This window comes from Sorex araneus, chromosome 6 (genome assembly GCF_027595985.1).
Source record: "Sorex araneus isolate mSorAra2 chromosome 6, mSorAra2.pri, whole genome shotgun sequence".
NCBI classification, from domain to species: Eukaryota; Metazoa; Chordata; class Mammalia; order Eulipotyphla; family Soricidae; genus Sorex; species Sorex araneus.
The window spans coordinates 11,659,845-11,677,813 of NC_073307.1; the positions used below are offsets into that span (position 1 = coordinate 11,659,845).

Sequence of the window (17,969 nt, forward strand, 5' to 3'; positions counted from 1 at the left end):
AATAGAGGCTCCGCGATTTAAAAAGCCACCCTAGGAAAAGCTCCATAATTGCAGGAAGCATACTTGTCGTATCAAAGCAGAGGCGGTTTTAATTAAATTTACGTCGATTCTAAAAATATAGCATAAAATTCTGTTTCACTGATACTATTGCAATTAAGCAGGCATTGATGTGGAAATATTAGGAAAATATTAATCTGAGTCATGAATCATCTCTCCAAAAGTTACTCTCCAACTCTCCAAAAAAGTTACTGAGTACATAAAATTAAAACTCAGTCTCCATAAAATAGCCATTTGCTGTTTTATAAGCAAAACTTGCCTCTTCTTTTTACCATGTCAGGCTTGAAAAAAACAAAAACAGAGGAGGGAGAAAAACTAAGTATGACAAAAGTCACAGGGAAAGCCTGACAATCATGAGCTGAGCAGTTTAAAGTACAAATGAAACATCACTGTCTCTGTATCACTGTCATCCCATTGCTCATTGATTTGCTCAATCGGGCACCAGTAACATCTCCATTGTGAGACTTGTTACTATTTTTTGGCATATCGAACATGCCACGGGTAGCTTGCCAGGCTCTGCCGTGTGGGCAAGATACTCTCGGTAGCTTGCCAGGCTCTCCAAGAGGGGAGGACGAATCGAACTAGGGTCAGCAGCATGCAAGGCAAACACCCTACCCACGCCCTACCCACCGTGCTATTGCTCCAGCCCCCATAAATGCAACATGGGTTTAGTAAAATAATTCCTATCCAGTGTTCAAATATCTCTAAAGTTGTTCTGTTTCATTCAATTTTGTTTTCACATTGGCAACAACTGTATATTATCCAGATGTGTCATTCTTAATACTTTGAGAGCTTTTGTCAAACCCAGTAATTAAATTCTAACTTTTCTCACAAAGTGGAAATCCAGAGTCCTAGCAAGATAAGGACGAATTAGACATAGACTGGGGGGGTGGGGTTGGGGGGAAGCATCCAGGCACTAGAACTGCCCAACTATGTCTGTGCAGGTCTCTGCCCCTTAGGTGAAAATACTCTTTTTTTTTCTGAAAACTTTCCTATGCTTGTCCAAATTATGGAGTAGATGGAGTGATAGAACAGCGCTAGGGGGTTTCCCTTGCACGCGGCTGACCTGGGTTCGATTCCTCTGCCCCTCTCGGAGAGCCCGGCAAGCTGCCAAGAGTATCTTGCCCGCACAGCAGAGCCTGGCAAGCTACCCATGGCATATTCGATATTCCAAAAACGGTAACAAGTCTCACAGTGGAGACGTTACTGGTGCCCAATGGAGCAAATCGATGAGCAACTGACAGTGACAGTGATTATGACATTTAATTTGGACCAACTCCCATTTTAACTTTTCTCTCAATAAAAACTCCAAAATCTGAGATGGGGACATGTTGATTGTATTCCATCCCAGTCTGCCGGGCCTCCTCCCTGAAAGTGAACTCACTGAGCCGCCAGCTGACACCCTTTTGAGTTAGAGAGAAGACGTGGTTTCTATAATAATTTAAAAGCTTTCAGTGTTCTTTTGTCATTTAAAGATCATGTGCAGTCATAGCAGAGTTCTGAACCAAAGACTTTATTCAAAGATCTTTTGTTTTAAGTCTTCTTGTTCTGCCAGGGAGCTTGCCTGGCTACGTCCCCTGAGATATGTTCATGTCTTTCTCCTGAAATATATTTTGCCTGTCTTAGACATGCGTGGAGCTTTCTGGTTAACAAAGGCTTTCACGGATTTCCCACCTTGATGGAACTGCCTTTGTGGTTCCACTTTTGAGACAGTCCACTAGAACTCTTATTCGCTTTAGTGGGGTCTTGAATGAGCATTTCCAAAAAGGGAAATGTTCAGTAGTTTGCTGGTCATGTAGTGACAGAGAAGGGACAGGGTTGGAGTTTAAATCATGACCCGAGAAGATAACCAATGTGCCTTCTGAGAGGCAGGCTGCAAGGGCAAAAGAGCAGAGATGTAAAGATGTAAACTCTGTCTAGATCACACCAATATTTTATTTTCTGAGATGAGGAGAACAATTTTGAAATAACCAATTCATAAATCAAACTCAAAAAGCCTTAAATGAAGCTCACTGTCTTCTACTCAAGCCAGTCACTGCTACCCCTGACGTCGGTGGGCCCCACGGGTGACTTTCGTGAAGCGGGGAGGAGAAAGACGGTCACTTTCTCTCCAACCGCCTCAAACACCCGGGACCCAGGGTTACTGGGTTCTTGTCTCGCTCGCGGAAAAGAATTTCAGGAGTAGACAAGCAGTGAAGTAACAGACTTTATTTAGAAGGTCTTAGGGAAGGAGGAAGAGATAAGTGGAAAAGGAGAAAGCAGTAGGAGTAACGCGCTCAAGAAAGAACGCGGGCTCCTCCAAAGATAGAGAGAGAGCCTTGAATGGACTATTGGGCTGTTTTTTATAGGTTCTTTACAGCCTGCCCCCACCCACATGCGGTTTCTTTTCAAGTATACCAGGGAGGTTGGGAGTGGTGATAGCCTTCTTTGGGGAACCTCCTGGGGAGGGGTCTATTATCCTCAGAGTCTGTTGAAGGTCTTATCAGGTGCGGTTTCACAGGGGGGGGGGTCTCAGGATTCTCCTCCCCGGAGACTTTGATGATCTAAGTTTCATTGCCAGGGGCCTTTCCCTATCTACCTGCCTACATCACCCCTAATACAGTTTTGTAATTGAAGCATCACGTGGCCCTTTTCCCTTTATAATTGGTCTATGTACTCCATCGTAATCCCTTTATAATATTGTACTTTCTTTCCCACAGATTTCATTCATTTCCTTGACTTCCACATGTAAACTGTGCTGCTACTTCCTCTTTGTCTCTGACCATTGACAGAGCCAACCTTTAAATTTCCCTAAAATGCTGCCTTTCAACCTTCCTGCCCTGATGTATTTTCAATTGTTTCCACACTCCCCTTACTTGCCCTGTAGCGACCTGAAAACAATTTGAATTAAGTTAACTTCTATCTTCTTTCCCAATGCAGCTAACAAAGGCTCATTCCAGATAAGTCTATAAAAGCCTTGCTCCTTTCATGCCCTTGTCATTCTATCACAAATGACTTTCTGACCATACTCTATTTATTATTCCCTTTATTCCTCAATATCAAGTCTCGGGATCTTACATAGTTGAATTAAACTGCATTCACATAGAGCAACTCAGTCCTAAATCCTCACGCTAATTCTCTTCTAAATCTCTAAACACATTTATCTTGTAAGTCCACTGAGTGTCCAGTCCTATTGCTCTGTGTACTAGGAAAACTTTACCTTAATTTAATAAGTAACTGGGGGTTCATTTGAACTCTTCTCCTAGCCCCCCACTCTCACATGTGTTTCTTTGGAGAAAGCCAGTTAGACTCTAGACCCCGGTTATTTACCTGCAGCTGCCACTGGTGACTCTTCTGCAGGGACCCTTCTGGGTGTCCCTTACTGTTAGCTCCTACAAGAGTGCAGACATTCACCTCTGAGGTTCACAATGCTGGCCTCGGGTTCCACTGGGTGAGATTCTTGTTGATATGGCTTTGACAGCCAACCAGCTACCCGAGGCTATAGGATTTTCAGGGGGCTCATCCATGTCTCAAAGTTTGCATATGATAGTGTTACACTGCCAGATTTGGTTCAAGAAAGTGGTCCACAATACTGAAAAACTTTCTCATTCCATCTCTACACAAGAGAGCTATTTTGAGGAACATATTCAGTGTCTTGTATCATAGTGTTCAGGGAGCAAAACAATGCTAAATGACCCTATCAAGTGATTTTCTCTGCAGCTTCCTATGCTGGCCCACCAAAAGTCCTAGCATTTCCTCTGTCTTTCAACCTCTTTCTTCAGTCGGTGTGGCTCAAAATCCTGATACATTCTCTTTACTGTGCTCCAACTTGAACCATTTGAGAAATGGGCAGTAGTCATATTTCTTCTCACTTCCATCTGCATTTTACATAGATCCAACTAGGCGAGAATGTCCCAAATACGGTCTATTCTTCCCTGATTTTTCAAGCAAGCTATTCAAACTAAATCTTAAAAGTGATTTGGAATCATGTGATTTTTAATAATTTGGCAGTTAATCACATGTATTTTATTACTGTTATTTTAGGTATTGATAAATACTCTGACATACATTTGAGTCTCATGATAGAAAGTACTTACATTATATTCTCTCATATGGACTTACATAGGATTTAGAATAAGCATTTGTTTTTCTTTTTAAAAAATGAATGATGCTGCTTACACCTTTAATTTATTGGAAATGAACTTCCCCAAAACTATTAGGGAACATGTTTAATTCAGCTAGACAATCTGTCCACTTGCTTTATAGCTCATAATCCTATAAGAATGAATGATACTTTTGAATGTAGACATTATCAGAGCTAGTACTACACAATTAAACTGAAGTTCTTTCAACTATTTTATCAAGTGCAAGAAGCTTTTAATAAGTCAACATTTAAAAACTAACCAAAATAAATGGGATGCATAAAATTTTGTTTATTCAGCAATGTATTTACTGGCCTTAAAATGTTTTCTAAGAAAATTCTGCTGTACATAGACTTAAATTTATTATATGATTCATTTAAACACTTGACAAGAACTGGTGTATTTCTAACTTTTGTTTTAAGGCTTAATAGAAACCTGTGCAAAATGGGAGACTTACACCCAAGAATAGTAGAAATGAGTACCAGGAGGATTGGTCCACAGCTTGGAAGCCGGCCTTACCTGCTGGGGGGAAAGGCAGCTCAGATAAAAAAGGGACCACCAAGTAAAGCGTGCTGGGAAAGCCCATTCGATACCTCTATTGCAAACCACAATACCCTAAAGGAGAGAAAGAGCGAAAGGGAATGCCCTGCCACAGAGCCGGGGTGGGGTGAGGGGGATGGAGTGGGAGTGCTGTGAGGGATACTGGGATCATTGGTGGTGGAGTATGGACACTGGTGAAGGGATGGGTACTCAATCATTGTATGACTGAAATGTAAACACAAAAGTTTGTAAGTCTATAACTGTACCTCACAGTGATTCATTAAAATATATATAAATTAATTAATTAATAATAATAAAAGAAATCCTATACAGGTAATATTTTGAAAGCACTAGTAAAACTAATGCGCTTTAAAAATCAAGTCTGAAAGAATAAACATTGATTTGCTCATGACAACAAGTAGAATATCTCCCTGAGGATAGTGTGTAAAACTTGTAGCTCTGTAAAGTCTATTTATTAATTTTTGCTACTTCTATTGCATAGTAACAAATATAGGTTATAATGAAAACATAAGAGTAAGTTGATACTTTATCATACTTCAAATTTCTTATTCAAATCTTCTTTTATAATTGTTCTTTTATAATTGTTCTTCAAGAAAGCTGTTAAGAATCAGGGGTCGGGAAGAGAATGTCCTTATCATAATTGCATATAACTGATGGAAATAATGACTTTCATATCCAGTAGATGAAGATAACTCCTTTTCTAAGTGACTTTTTATTATTTTGTTTGTGGATACTTTATAAAAATCACGAACCAAATATATATCTTTCTTGCCTCTGGAGCAGAATTGGCTTCAGATTAGAATTTGAGGCAGTTACTAAAGTTTGCATTACATTATTTTTGAGACTACAACAGACACATGTTTTACTTCTCAAGTACTAATTCCAATTTAAAGTACCATTTCCTAAGAATCCCACTGAATTAATAATTGAGGTTAGAGCAATAGATCAATAGTTACAGTGGGTAGGGCATTTACCTCATAAAGAGCCAACCTGGGTCCCATCCCTGGCACACCATATGATCCCTCAAACCAGCCAGGAGTGATTCCCTGAGTGCAAAGTCTAGAGTAAGCCCTGAGAACCACCAGGTGTTGCCCAAAAATAAATTAATTAATAATTTATCTTTCTCTTCTAGAGTTAATATAGAATTTAGTAAAAATTATCCTTAAATTATGGCAGAGACCATCCCAATAATTTATCAAGTTTCATTTTTACTTCTTACTTTATCTTTGGATGCTTCTGGTGCCAGTGTCCGTGCGTTGAAAGTACAGACAATCATTTTAGTCTTTCTTCGTTTTGGAAGTCTAGTTCGTCCCTGAGATTTTTTTCAGCCTCTCTTTGCTCATCTTTCTTAATGCTGCCGTATTGGTGGCTCTTTCGGTGACAGGTGGATGAGGTCAATTGTTACTGTTGTTGGCATATCGAATACGAGATGGGTAGCTTGCTAGGCTCTGCCGTGTGGGCTCAATACTCTTGGTAGCTTGCCAGGCTCTCCGAGAGGGACGGAGGCTTTTAGGGCCCTAATAATAATAAAATAATAATAATAAAAGGGCCCTAAAAGGGCAGCCTCCAATCGCCCTTAGAGGTGTTACCATGGTTCACACCGAATTTGAAATATGGTGTGGGAATAATAGGTATTAAGTGTGTTATGGTGTGTCCAGAGAGCGGCCTGAGGGTGGTGGTGGCTGGGTAGTGGATGTAGTGGGGGTCAGCCAGTGAGGTATTTATCTTGGGTAGGGTGGGGCATCTGGGTTGGACCCCTCCCTCAGATGCCGGAGATTGGAGGAGGCAGACAGGATCTTGTTTCCAGGTCTCGTTGAACCTAGATCTAAGGTCGCAAAGTTCTGCTTACCTGGCTTTGCAGGGCTTCGCTCGTGCGAGAGGTTTGGCCCAAGTGTCCGGAGAGCAACCTGGAGGGTGGCGATGGCTGGGTAGTTGATGTTACTGATTGGATTCCACGAGACGTCAGAAGACCTCATGGCCGCCCACCAACTAGATGGTCAGATTTCTTCGTGAAATCTCTGAATGAATGATTTGAGGCTCTTCCTGTTCCTGGAGCGAGCAGATATCATTGGGCTGCACTAGCTCGTGACAGGGACAAATGGAGACGTTACTGGTGCCTGCTCGAGCAAATCGAAGATCAAGGGGACTACAAGTGATACAAGTGATACTTTATCTTTGAAGATGCTAGATTCATACTAGAAGGACTGACTTGGAGATTCGAAGTAGATAACTGGCAGGGGCCAAAGTGATAGTATAGCAGAGAGGGCACTTGCCTGGAATGTGCCTGACCCGGGTTCAATCCCCAGCCTCCCATATGGTCCCTACAATTTTGCTGGGTGTGACCCAAAACCCAAAAATAAATAAATAACAATAATAAAATAGGTAATTGGATAAAATAATTCAAAGTCTACATCAGTTTTAAAATGTTTCTACAACTCAGTATTCTCTCAATAGTGATGTCGTATTTGCTTTGCCAGAGTGTGAAGCAGTTTCGTTCAGGGGAGACACCAGCCTATACATCACCTTTGATGAGAAACAGGCTGTTTCAACAAACTAATTGGTTGATAAAAAAAAACTTTTTTCCTACTTATATTTTCTTTCTTTAGGTTCTTCCAAGACAAACCTGTGGACTTTTCACTCACACAATTTTCTACAAAGAGTATCCTGGAGGTCCCAAAGAGCTGGACAAAAGTATCCAAGGAGGGGAACTGTTTTTCACTGTGGTCCTCAACCCAGTAAGTACTCTTGAGTTATTCACCAAACAAATAACATTTTAAAAAAATGGTTGAAAATAAAACCTGGAAAAAAAAAAAGGCCTACGTATAGGTAGTCACCAGCTTAAGCATCACGAAGTTCCAGGTTAAAAATAGTAATAAAAACTAAATGCCATCGCATCTAGCACTAGAAGCTAAGTAACTGCACAGTGCAAAGACTCGGCACCGTGTGTGGCAACTGGGCCACTCTTCACTGAACAGGGCCAGAATTCACACATCCCTCCCGTCACAGACAATAAGGGTTTCACTTAGAAACTCAATTGCCCTAAGAGCCACTGTTGTCATTTAGATGTCAAAAACAGTAACAAGTCTCACATTGGAAACGTTACTGGTGCCCGCTCAAGCAAATCGATGAGTAATGGGAGGATAGTGCTACCTCTACTTTACTTGTTCATGTAAAGAGAAAGTGAGCTAATGGGAGAGGACTTAGATAGCACGAATGGTAGGACAGAGCAGCCTGTTGAATGAAATACTCTTCCTCTCCCTTCCCTATTTAATACTGGTGATCCAGTCAGACAATAAACCATTCACACACATTTTGTCTCCCAGCAAGTATTATATAGTTGTGTAGGAAAGAAAACCGATTGGAGTAAGGTACATGTAAGGGAAAGAAATTCACTAATACAAAAAGTAAAGTGAGGTTTATTTATCTGGAGATGCGTACAATTGCTCTTGGCAATAGCAATATTCAAGATGAGAAATGCTTGATTTGAAAATGTGCAAAAAAAAAAAATCTATCAACATAAAATTTGGATAAGATGAAAAGAACAGAACTTGAGAAACTGCTCTGACCTGAAGTTTACAGGTCTTACAAATAAAATTACAGGTATTTATCATTATTTGCTTTTATTTGGTGACTTCCTCTTCTCTTAGAAAATGAGATAGAAAGAAGTATAACTCATCGCTGGGCAAAATAAACATTTGTATCTAAAAATCAGCTTAGCTGGGGATAACAAAACATTAGATTTTGGATGTTTATCAACACTTATAACCTCAAATATAGATAATCCTGATTTATAAATAAGAAAGAAAGTATCCTTCTAACTTAATATTTGTTATAAATAGATGTGTCTTTGGCATCATCTTGTCTGAGTTATTGTTTTCTCTTTTTGTGTCTCTTCAGTCAGTATTATATAGGGACAAAAAAAAGAGTTAAATCAGTAGTTTATTACGAACTGAAGTCTAATTATAATGTTCTTGATATGTTAAAATTTTAACTAGTTCTTCTAAAACTATTCAATATGGGGCCGGAGCGATAGCACAGCGAGTAGGCCGTTTGCCTTGCACGCAGCCGACCCAGGTTCGATCCCCGGCATCCCATATGGTCCCCCAAGCACTGCCAGTAGCAATTCCTGAGTGCAAAGCCAGGAGTAACCCCTGAGCATCACTGGGTGTGACCCAAAAAGCACAAAAGAAATTAAAATAAATAAAATTAAACTATTCAATATGTAAAACTCTATTTTACATTTACTCTCATCATAAAATAACAGGACTATGAATAAAATCATCTATTTAATTATTTTAACCAAAAGCTGCTTTGGTGCTTCAAAATTTCTAGTATTACCATTTCAGAATTTTCTAGGCCAAATTAATTTCATTTAACATCAAAATTAGACCATTCATGCATAATTGATTTATAAGTTATATAAATTTATAAGTTTTTTGCTAGTTTGAAATCAGATTATTAGAAAAAAAAACTTGAGTAAAGTTTGTGTTAATCTTGGATACAAAAGTGGATTAAATTAAATGAACAGACACTTTAGGTGTTTAGAAAATCTTGCTGTTTTTCAGAACCATGTCAATAATATTTTATATTTCTCTCTGTACTGATGAGGACATAATATAGAGGGAAAAACCTCTATCACATCAGTTAGACTTTCTTGATTTAGAAAACATTTTTTTCAGTAAGCAATCACTTTCAGATAAATACTGGGATTAAAAATAAATTACAGAGTTTTCCAGATATCTTCAGATAAGCAACCACTTCCAATTAACTTTCTGGAATGCCAAGTCCAAACTTTGGAAGCAACTGTAGCTGCCTGGAGATGTGTATTTGAGAAACCTGCTTTTAGATTCTTTCAAAATCTGAGGGAAGATTTATCCTTAGCTAGCTAGTGATGTTTGTCTTGTGGAACTGAATGAGGAATGATGGCCTAGTTACCATGAATACCCCACCCCTTAATTGTTTGGATAAAGTTTATATTAAAATTAATAAAAATCCAGGTTTAGTGTGGTATGCTAGTAATAATACTCTTTTCAAGATCAGAATGGCAATGAGAAAAATTTGATGAAATCACAGATATTAAAGCAGCAAAGATATAAATTCCAATTACAGCGGATTTAAAAACAGCCCTTGTAAGCTTAACTAATACCTCAGGCTTCGATTAGCAGTGTCACTTTCTGAGAATACTGAAGAGATGGATGTCTGTTGCAGAGAGGTATATGTGTCTCCAAGACACATACAAGACACCTCCCAAGCATTCTTAAAATTCAAATACACATGAGTTAAAAATGAAAATATAAACAGTCCTGAAAATATAAACAGGACTGTTTATATTTGAAAGAAGAGTCTTCTTGAAGGAGAATCAAGGCATTAGAAAGAAAAGATTCTTCCCATTTGTCAAGATAATATCAAGGCACCATAATATCTGCTATCAGTATTATTGAAGGATAGAACCAAGCAGCACTTGTCTGTGTTACACTGAAATAGATCACAGCAAAGATAAGTAGAATCCTTAAACAGATTAACTCTCTGGTGTCAAATGTTCTACTGTTACCAAAATTTTTTTTATTGCTTTGGGGGAAAGATATCAACCAAGTCAATTAAAACCAAGCCTTGCCAGAAAAGGTGTTAGAGATAGAGATAACCTGGGCTGACCCCATCGGATTACTTCCAGTGTCACTCCAGTTCAGCTGTGGGTTGGATATAGAGGTTTAATCAATTTCAGTTTGTTTGGGGGTCAGACCCAGAGGTGCTGGGGGCTCACTCCGGACTATGCACTCAGGGATCACTACTGGCGGGACCCACGAAATATGAGGCGCTGGAGATAGAACCCAGGTTGAACATGTGAAACCTAATGGCTGTATTGTCACTGTGGCTCTGGGTTAATCGGTTTTTAATGTTTGAGACATTTGGGAGTGGGCCACTGAAAAATTAAATTGTTTTAATGATTACTTTTTTTTAAAATTTTTTTAATTTTTTATTGAGTCACCATGTGGAAAGTTACAAAGTTTTCAGGTTTAAATCTCAGTTATACAATGCTCGAATACCCATCCCTTCACCAGTGCTCATATTCCACCACCAAGAATCCCAGTATAGCTCCACCCCGCCCCCTCACACCCCAACCCCCCCACACCCCTAGCCCCCCCCGCCCTAAGCCCCCCCCCCCGCCTGTGTAACTAATAAATTTCACTTTACTTTCACTTTGATTGCATACAATATTTTAACAAAACTCACTATTATTGTTTGGAGAGTCTCTCCCCTAAAGTCAGACCTGCTGAAAAGGAAGCATTAGATAATTTGTTTTCCATTGCTGAGGATGAAGAGGTATGAGGTCGAGTGACCACACTTAGCGGCCTCTCAGTTTTGGGTTTCTGTAATTTAGTACTTTTTGCATTTCTACTTATTCTTTTTTTATACTCTTATGCTTATGTTAAGTTGAGTTGGGCCAAAACTCAATACAGTGGGTAGGGTGAATGCCTTGAACATGCCTAGCCTGGGTTCGATTCTTTGCATTCCACATGGCTCCCCAGAGTCCCACCAGAAGTGATCCTTGAGGAGAGAGCCAAGAGGAAGCCCTGGCAACAGCCAGGAGTGGTCCAGATAACAAAATTAGTAGCTAATTGCGTCAAGCGAGATGGCTCATGATTGGAAGTCCTTGCAGACAGCACACCCTGCAGACAGTCTTCAGAGCACTGCCAGGGATCGATCCTGAGCACAGAGCAAGGAATCGCTCCTACAGAGGCCACTGGGCATTGCTCAAATGAATCTCCACAAAACCACAAGAAATTTTTTCACTGAGATAGTATCTGCAATATGATTTTTTAAATTTCTTTTAATTTTGCTGTTTACTTCTCTTATATTCTATCAGGAGAGGGTTCCCTAATCGACTCAGAATAAATTTCAATCTTTCATTTCCTCTATAATTCATAATTTGGTTTCATTTATTAATTTCCTATCTTCAGCTCACTGATTCCATCCTGAAAAGATTCCGTCAATGTATTGAGTCAGATTTTGAAGCCTGACAGGCTAAGATATAGACCCTGTGATGTCTGTTGATGGTAGAGAATACTAAGAGTTACCTGATAGATAGATCAGAGAAAGAGCTATTTATCCTATCGTGACATCTAGCTACAGACACTTGGCATTATATTTCTTCACAAATTATCAGTAGCAGCAAACAAATAGTCTTGATCAACTCACGGTACTACCAAGTAATTTCAAATAGTGAGCAAAACTACTACTTTATTACCTAAATAAAATCAAATGTAGAGTGCATACACCTGTGAAGTGGTATTATAAAGATGACCAAAAGAGATTCATTGGTGGTAACCACCTGTCCTAATAAAGAAAATCTTATAAAATCTATGGCACATAAACTTGTATGAAAGGAATTAGGAAGAATTTACTGCCTGCTATAACATGAGTTTCTGGTTCCCCCTATTTTAGGAATATGTGATAAAACTTAGGTCGTGAGATGAATAGAATAGTTATGCTTGAGACATGCTATATTTTACTTCCATCATGGTAAATGATATCTAACATAATGTCATAGTACAGCAGATAAGGTGCTTGCCTTGCACATAGCTAAGTGGGGTTTGGTTACAGCATCCTAAATGATCCCCTGAGCACTGTCAGGAGTAAAGCCTGAGCTCATATTCATAAATAATTACAAAGCACATCTGGAGGTGCCCCCCACAAAAGAAGAAGCTAAAATTTTTAAATGGTAACCTAATAACAATTTCATATTATCTGCAATTGCTCTGAAAAAAAAAGTCACTTTTCTTTACCAGTGTTCTAATTTTTTTCTTTATAATTATTATATGCTCTGAGTTATTGCTGATCTTCTTGCCTAATCACTGTATCACTGTATCACTGTCATCTCGTTGTTCATCAATTTACTTGAGCGGGCACCAGTAACATCTCTATTCCTCCCAGCCCTGAGAGTTTAGCAGCCTCTCCTTACTCATCTTTTCCAGCGATTGGAGTCTCTTTCAGGGTCAGGGGAATGAGACCTATCATTACAGTTTTTGGCATATAGGATATGCCATGGGGAGCTTGCCAGGCTCTGCCCATGTGGGCGGGATACTCTCGGTAGCTTGCCCGGCTCTTTGAGAGGTAATATATATATATATATATATATATACACACACACATACATATATACATATGTATATACGTATGTATATGTATATACATATATATGCACATATCTATACATACATATATGTGTATATATATATCACACTATGATTTGTTGCCTACTGTCTGAACGCCATCAAATATGGTGTGGTAGTTATGGAAAATGGGTAGGAAGTGTCTTATAATGTCGGGAAAGCGGCCTGGAGTGTGGTGGCGCTTGGATAGTAGAGGTCAACTGCCGGGGCTGGGTCCCTTGGGGCAGGGAGGCTTCTCACCTGCCCCCTCTGGGGCGCCCTGAGTGAAAACAGCCTGGCGTGGAGTGGAGTCCAGTGGCATGGCTATGGGGCCCTCTTTATTCTCTGTCTGGGAGGAGCAGCACTGAGATCTGGAGGGTGGCTGATGAGGAGATTATGTGGTGCCGGCAGAGTGTGGCAGGGTGTGGCTTATGGGTGTGATCCCTGGGTCACCGGAGATTGGGGGACATCAGGCAGAGGATCTTTGTTTCTGGGTCTTGCCTAATAGATAAGCTTTATTTTTTTTTTTTTTTTGCTTTTTGGGTCTCACCCGGCGATGCACAGGGGTTACTCCTGGCTCTGCACTCAGGAATCACCCCTGGCGGTGCTCAGGGGACCATATGGGATGCTGGGGATCGAACCCGGGTCGGCCGCGTGCAAGGCAAACGCCCTACCCGCTGTGCTATCACTCCAGCCCCTAATAGATAAGCTTTAGATATTGAGGAATTTATAGTAGATACCAGTGAAACATGTTTTGTAATAAAGTCAGAGTTGCTTTACTTATTAATCCAAAAAGATCTGTGAGTTATGAGATCCTTACTCTTTCCACACTTGCGTGGAATTCAAGCAGAAATTTCCTGACAGCAGGGCAAAATTATACTTCCTTGGTCAAACACTCAAGCAGCTCATCTAAACAGCATCTAATACCTTTAAGTCCATATCTCTATATCTGTTCAATTTTTTTGTCTCCTCATTTCTCAGTTTGAAACAGTATCAATCTGCCATTCTATAAACTCAAATCCCTGAAAGCTAAATCTAAGTAGTCTTCTCTAATTAGAGAAAAATCATAAGCTTGAATGAGAATAGAATATCATCTTAAGGTGGGAGTAACACATGAGCAGGTTATATTGTTATAAATTAAAACAACAAAATTCGCACAAGAGGATAGACAACACAAATACAAATTAATTCACCTGGGAATTATTTTTTATCATTACTTTTCTTTTTTTTTCTTTTTGGGTCACACCCTGTGATGCACAGGGGTTACTCCTGGCTTTGCACTCAGGAATTATCCCTGAGCACCTCAGGGGACAATATGGGATTCTGGGAATCAAACCAAGTCGGTCACGTGCAAGGCAAATGCCCTACCTGCTGTACTATCACTCCAGGCCCCTACATGATAATTTTAAACTGTAACTATATGTATAGATTTTATGTGTGCTTACCTACAAAATTCACCTAAAAGAAATCAATTTTTCTTCCAATAGAAACTGTTGTTCCTTCTTTGTTCTAGAAAATATTGTGATAACTAGAAATTCTTCATTGAAAGATCATTTTTTTAAAGAGAAAGATAAATTAAAATAATGACAATCACAACAACTTTGGATAGGAAAAAATAATTCCCATGCACGTGTTGGGTCATTGATGGGGAATTATGTAGACTTAATACATCAGGATCCCCAGGGTAAAATTTAGGATATCTGCATTGTTCTTATGGGTGGTTCTTACTATTGGGAAAGTTTGGGAGATACTAAAGGGAGAAAGTAGAAAAATAATTTTGGTAGTCAAAGACCCCAGAAGACAGAGCTCCCCTTGTATGCATGAGGCCCTGTTTCCAAGCCCAGCACCATAAAAACACAAAGAAACTCAAAATCTTATAAATTGTAGGCCCTAGATCAAAAGATTAGAATTGAAAATGAACTCAAATTCGTAGTGGGATTTTGAATTTTTTTTTTTTATTTTGGTCAGAGGACTCTAGCTTAAACTAGGATTTACAGGAGAGGCAGGTTCTGTTCATCTCTAAAAAAACAAGCTGAAGGGGTTCCCCTTCCTCAGGAGATCCCCAAATCCCTCTCAGAGATCCCTCCTAGTATTCCAATGGGAATGACATTCCTTGCACTTTTCAAACTATGTTCCCTGCATTGTAAGTACATCATAACTCTGATTTGTCAGGGCAGAGAATATCTTTCACCTCCAAAACCATCCCCATATCCAGGTATGATGCCTCTCATCTATTAAGGAAAAGAAGCTAACTTTTCTAATGGCATAGTATAAAATAATATGGAATATCAAAGGAAAGGAGATCAGGTTTCTGGTAAAAGAGTTCTTAAGTCAAATGCTTGAGATAAACTTGTTTTATAAGTGTGATATAAATAAATTAAGTATTGAGATATATATACATGTATATGTGTGTATATATCAATACCTAGTTCAATACCTAGATATATGTGCACACATATATTTGTATATATGTATATATGCATTATGTATATTTCTATGTCTTCGATTGTCTCATGCATGGACACTTGCTTTGTTGAGTCTGTCCGGTTATTAGGGTAACAGGCTCATTTAGGTTATCTCACATCAAGGATAATAAGATTCCAGAAAGCTAAGTAATCAGGACTCATGGGACCATAGGTGCTTTCAATCTGAGACAGTTCTGTGGATCATAATCATAGGAATTGATCCTTCATCCTCCCTTAGTACTTTAATATAAACACTTTCATTTAAAATCATATTATTTTCCTGGCAAGCTACCCATGGCGTATTCGATATGCCAAAAACAGTAACAAGTCTCACAATGGAGACGTTACTGGTGCCTGCTCGAGCAAATCGATAAACAACAGGACGACAGTGCTACAGTGCTATGCCTTAAGTATCACTCGTTTCTCCATTCACTATATGCAGTCATTGACTTCATAAATGCTGCCTATGACTTCTGTATCTTTAATTAAAGTGTATGCATCAAAGTGACTGCATCCAATGGTGCCCATATAAAACCTGTTTCTCAGTTCTAACTTGCTCACTTATTGGCCCTTTTGTAAGCCTCAAGTGAAACCCCCACATCCCCAATGAGGCCTGAGCATCAATCTGGCCCAGCATCTATTTGGCCCAGCTCAGTGTTGTAAGTCAGTCACTAACAGTCTCGACCTACTGTGAAATGCATGTTCTTGGTTTCCATGGCCCCTACCTGTTCCCCCATTCTAACCTACAGGCGGTGGCTGCCCTTATATGACCCTCCAAAGGCTTAGTATATGGTGGCTCTCAAACCTGGATCTTGCGGGGAAAATGAGTATGACAATGGTCTTCAGTCCATGGCAGAGGTGAAGAAGTTGAATCTCTTTGGGGAGAACCAAAAAAAAAAAAAATTTATACTGAAGCTTTTAAATAGAAATATCTTTCTAAATATGAGTATGTCTCTAAGGCAAATAAATTAATTATGGTGCTCTTTTGTTTTGGGGCCATGCCTGGTGATGCTCAGGGCTCACTCCTGGCTCTGCACGCAAGGGATCACTCCTGGGTTCAGGGGATCCATGGGGTGCCAAGAATTGAACCCAGATTGGCAGTGTATAAGGCAAATGCCCCATCCTCTGTACTATCTCCAGCTCCCAGATCAATTAATTACAACTGATTTAAATCTAGAATGCAACTTCCAAGAGTACCTGAACCTCCTGTGGGCTTTTTTTCCCTATAATCTTTAGTTCTCAGATTTCCTGATATGCAGTAGGTGCTGAAAAAAAATTTCACAAATGAATAAATGAACTTAAATACCAAAATATGGAAATGGGAATATTAGCAAAGAAAATTATGCTATTTGTTAGCAAATCCTGGTATAATTTAATGACATAAAAATACTCATAATATGTTTATTGAAAAAAAAAGATACACAAAAAAAATTAGATATGAGCATAGAAGGAATTCAGCAAGAAGTTCCGCACTGTGTACACCAGATCACAGAGGACAGTGTAAATGTGATATACAACAGACCTAAATCAGAAAACCTTTCCTCTCATAGAAAGACATTTTCTAGCTGTAACATTCCATAATTCTCTTCAGCACATCTCTATACTTACACAAAAACTAATAACTGTTATACTCTATTCCTTTACATGTCACCAATCATCTTGCCATTCCATGTTGGGGCAGGCTTTTCTTGCAAGCCCACAATATAAAGCCCAGAAGTCTGGCGTGCTTTTACCAACAAAGTTAATGAGTTAGAAATACAGAGTACTGGGGCTGGAGTGATAGCACAGCGGGGAGGGCATTTGCCTTGCATGCGGCCGACCCGGGTTCAAATCTCTGCATCCCATATGGTCCCCTGAGCACTGCCAGGAGTAATTCCTGAGTGCAGATCCAGGAGTAAGCCCTGTACATCACCGGGTGTGACCTGAAAACCAAAAAAAAAAAAAAGAAGAAAAAGAAAGGAACACAGGGTACCAAAGGCTGGAAACAATATGGATTAAGAACAGTTAGAATCAAATTAGACACATAGATAAACCCTCAACTTCATTATATGCTCATTTGAATGCATTTGCATTACAAAAATCACACCCACTGATGTCATGCTCTGACAATTATCATAGCAGTCCCAGAAACAAACAAATATGGTCAGTACTCAGTGCTGCTTTGACTCCTAGAAATCACCATCTCCAAAATTTCCCCACTCTAAATTTTAATATGTATCTCACACTTATGTGCCACATCTCTATAACTATACAAACTAGACATCTGTAGAGAAAGTGCAAATGTGTCAGGATTGCCCATACTTAGACACTAGGGTGTGTGCTCTTACTCTTAGTAAATTGCTTGTCTTCCTTACACACAGTAGCACTATCTCTAGGTCATGCCTGCACTTTGATTCTTCAGTGTATGCATTCCTTTAACAGACTACTTTCTACATTTACTTTATTTGCCACTGAATTCTTTGCTTTTCGAAGTCAAGAAACTGGATTCGTGGGTTGGGAATAACAGCTTTAGCCTTGGGTTTTTCCTATTATAGAGTTCAAAATTATAATTATTATCTTTTTTGGCTATTTTTTATAAAATGTCTGCAATAAACATCTGTTATTCTTACAATCAG

General features: G+C 39.3%; 1 protein-coding gene across 2 annotated transcripts in view; it reads left to right on the forward strand.

Annotated features, from left to right (window-relative positions):
- LOC101552197 (N-deacetylase and N-sulfotransferase 3) overlaps positions 1-17,969 on the forward strand; it is a 169,618-nt gene that overhangs the window by 81,847 nt on the left and 69,802 nt on the right. For both annotated transcript variants that reach the window (XM_055142489.1, XM_055142490.1), the window contains exon 6: positions 7,346-7,474. In XM_055142489.1, the coding sequence (XP_054998464.1) occupies positions 7,346-7,474 (129 nt within the window). The remainder of the gene's footprint in view (positions 1-7,345; positions 7,475-17,969) is intronic.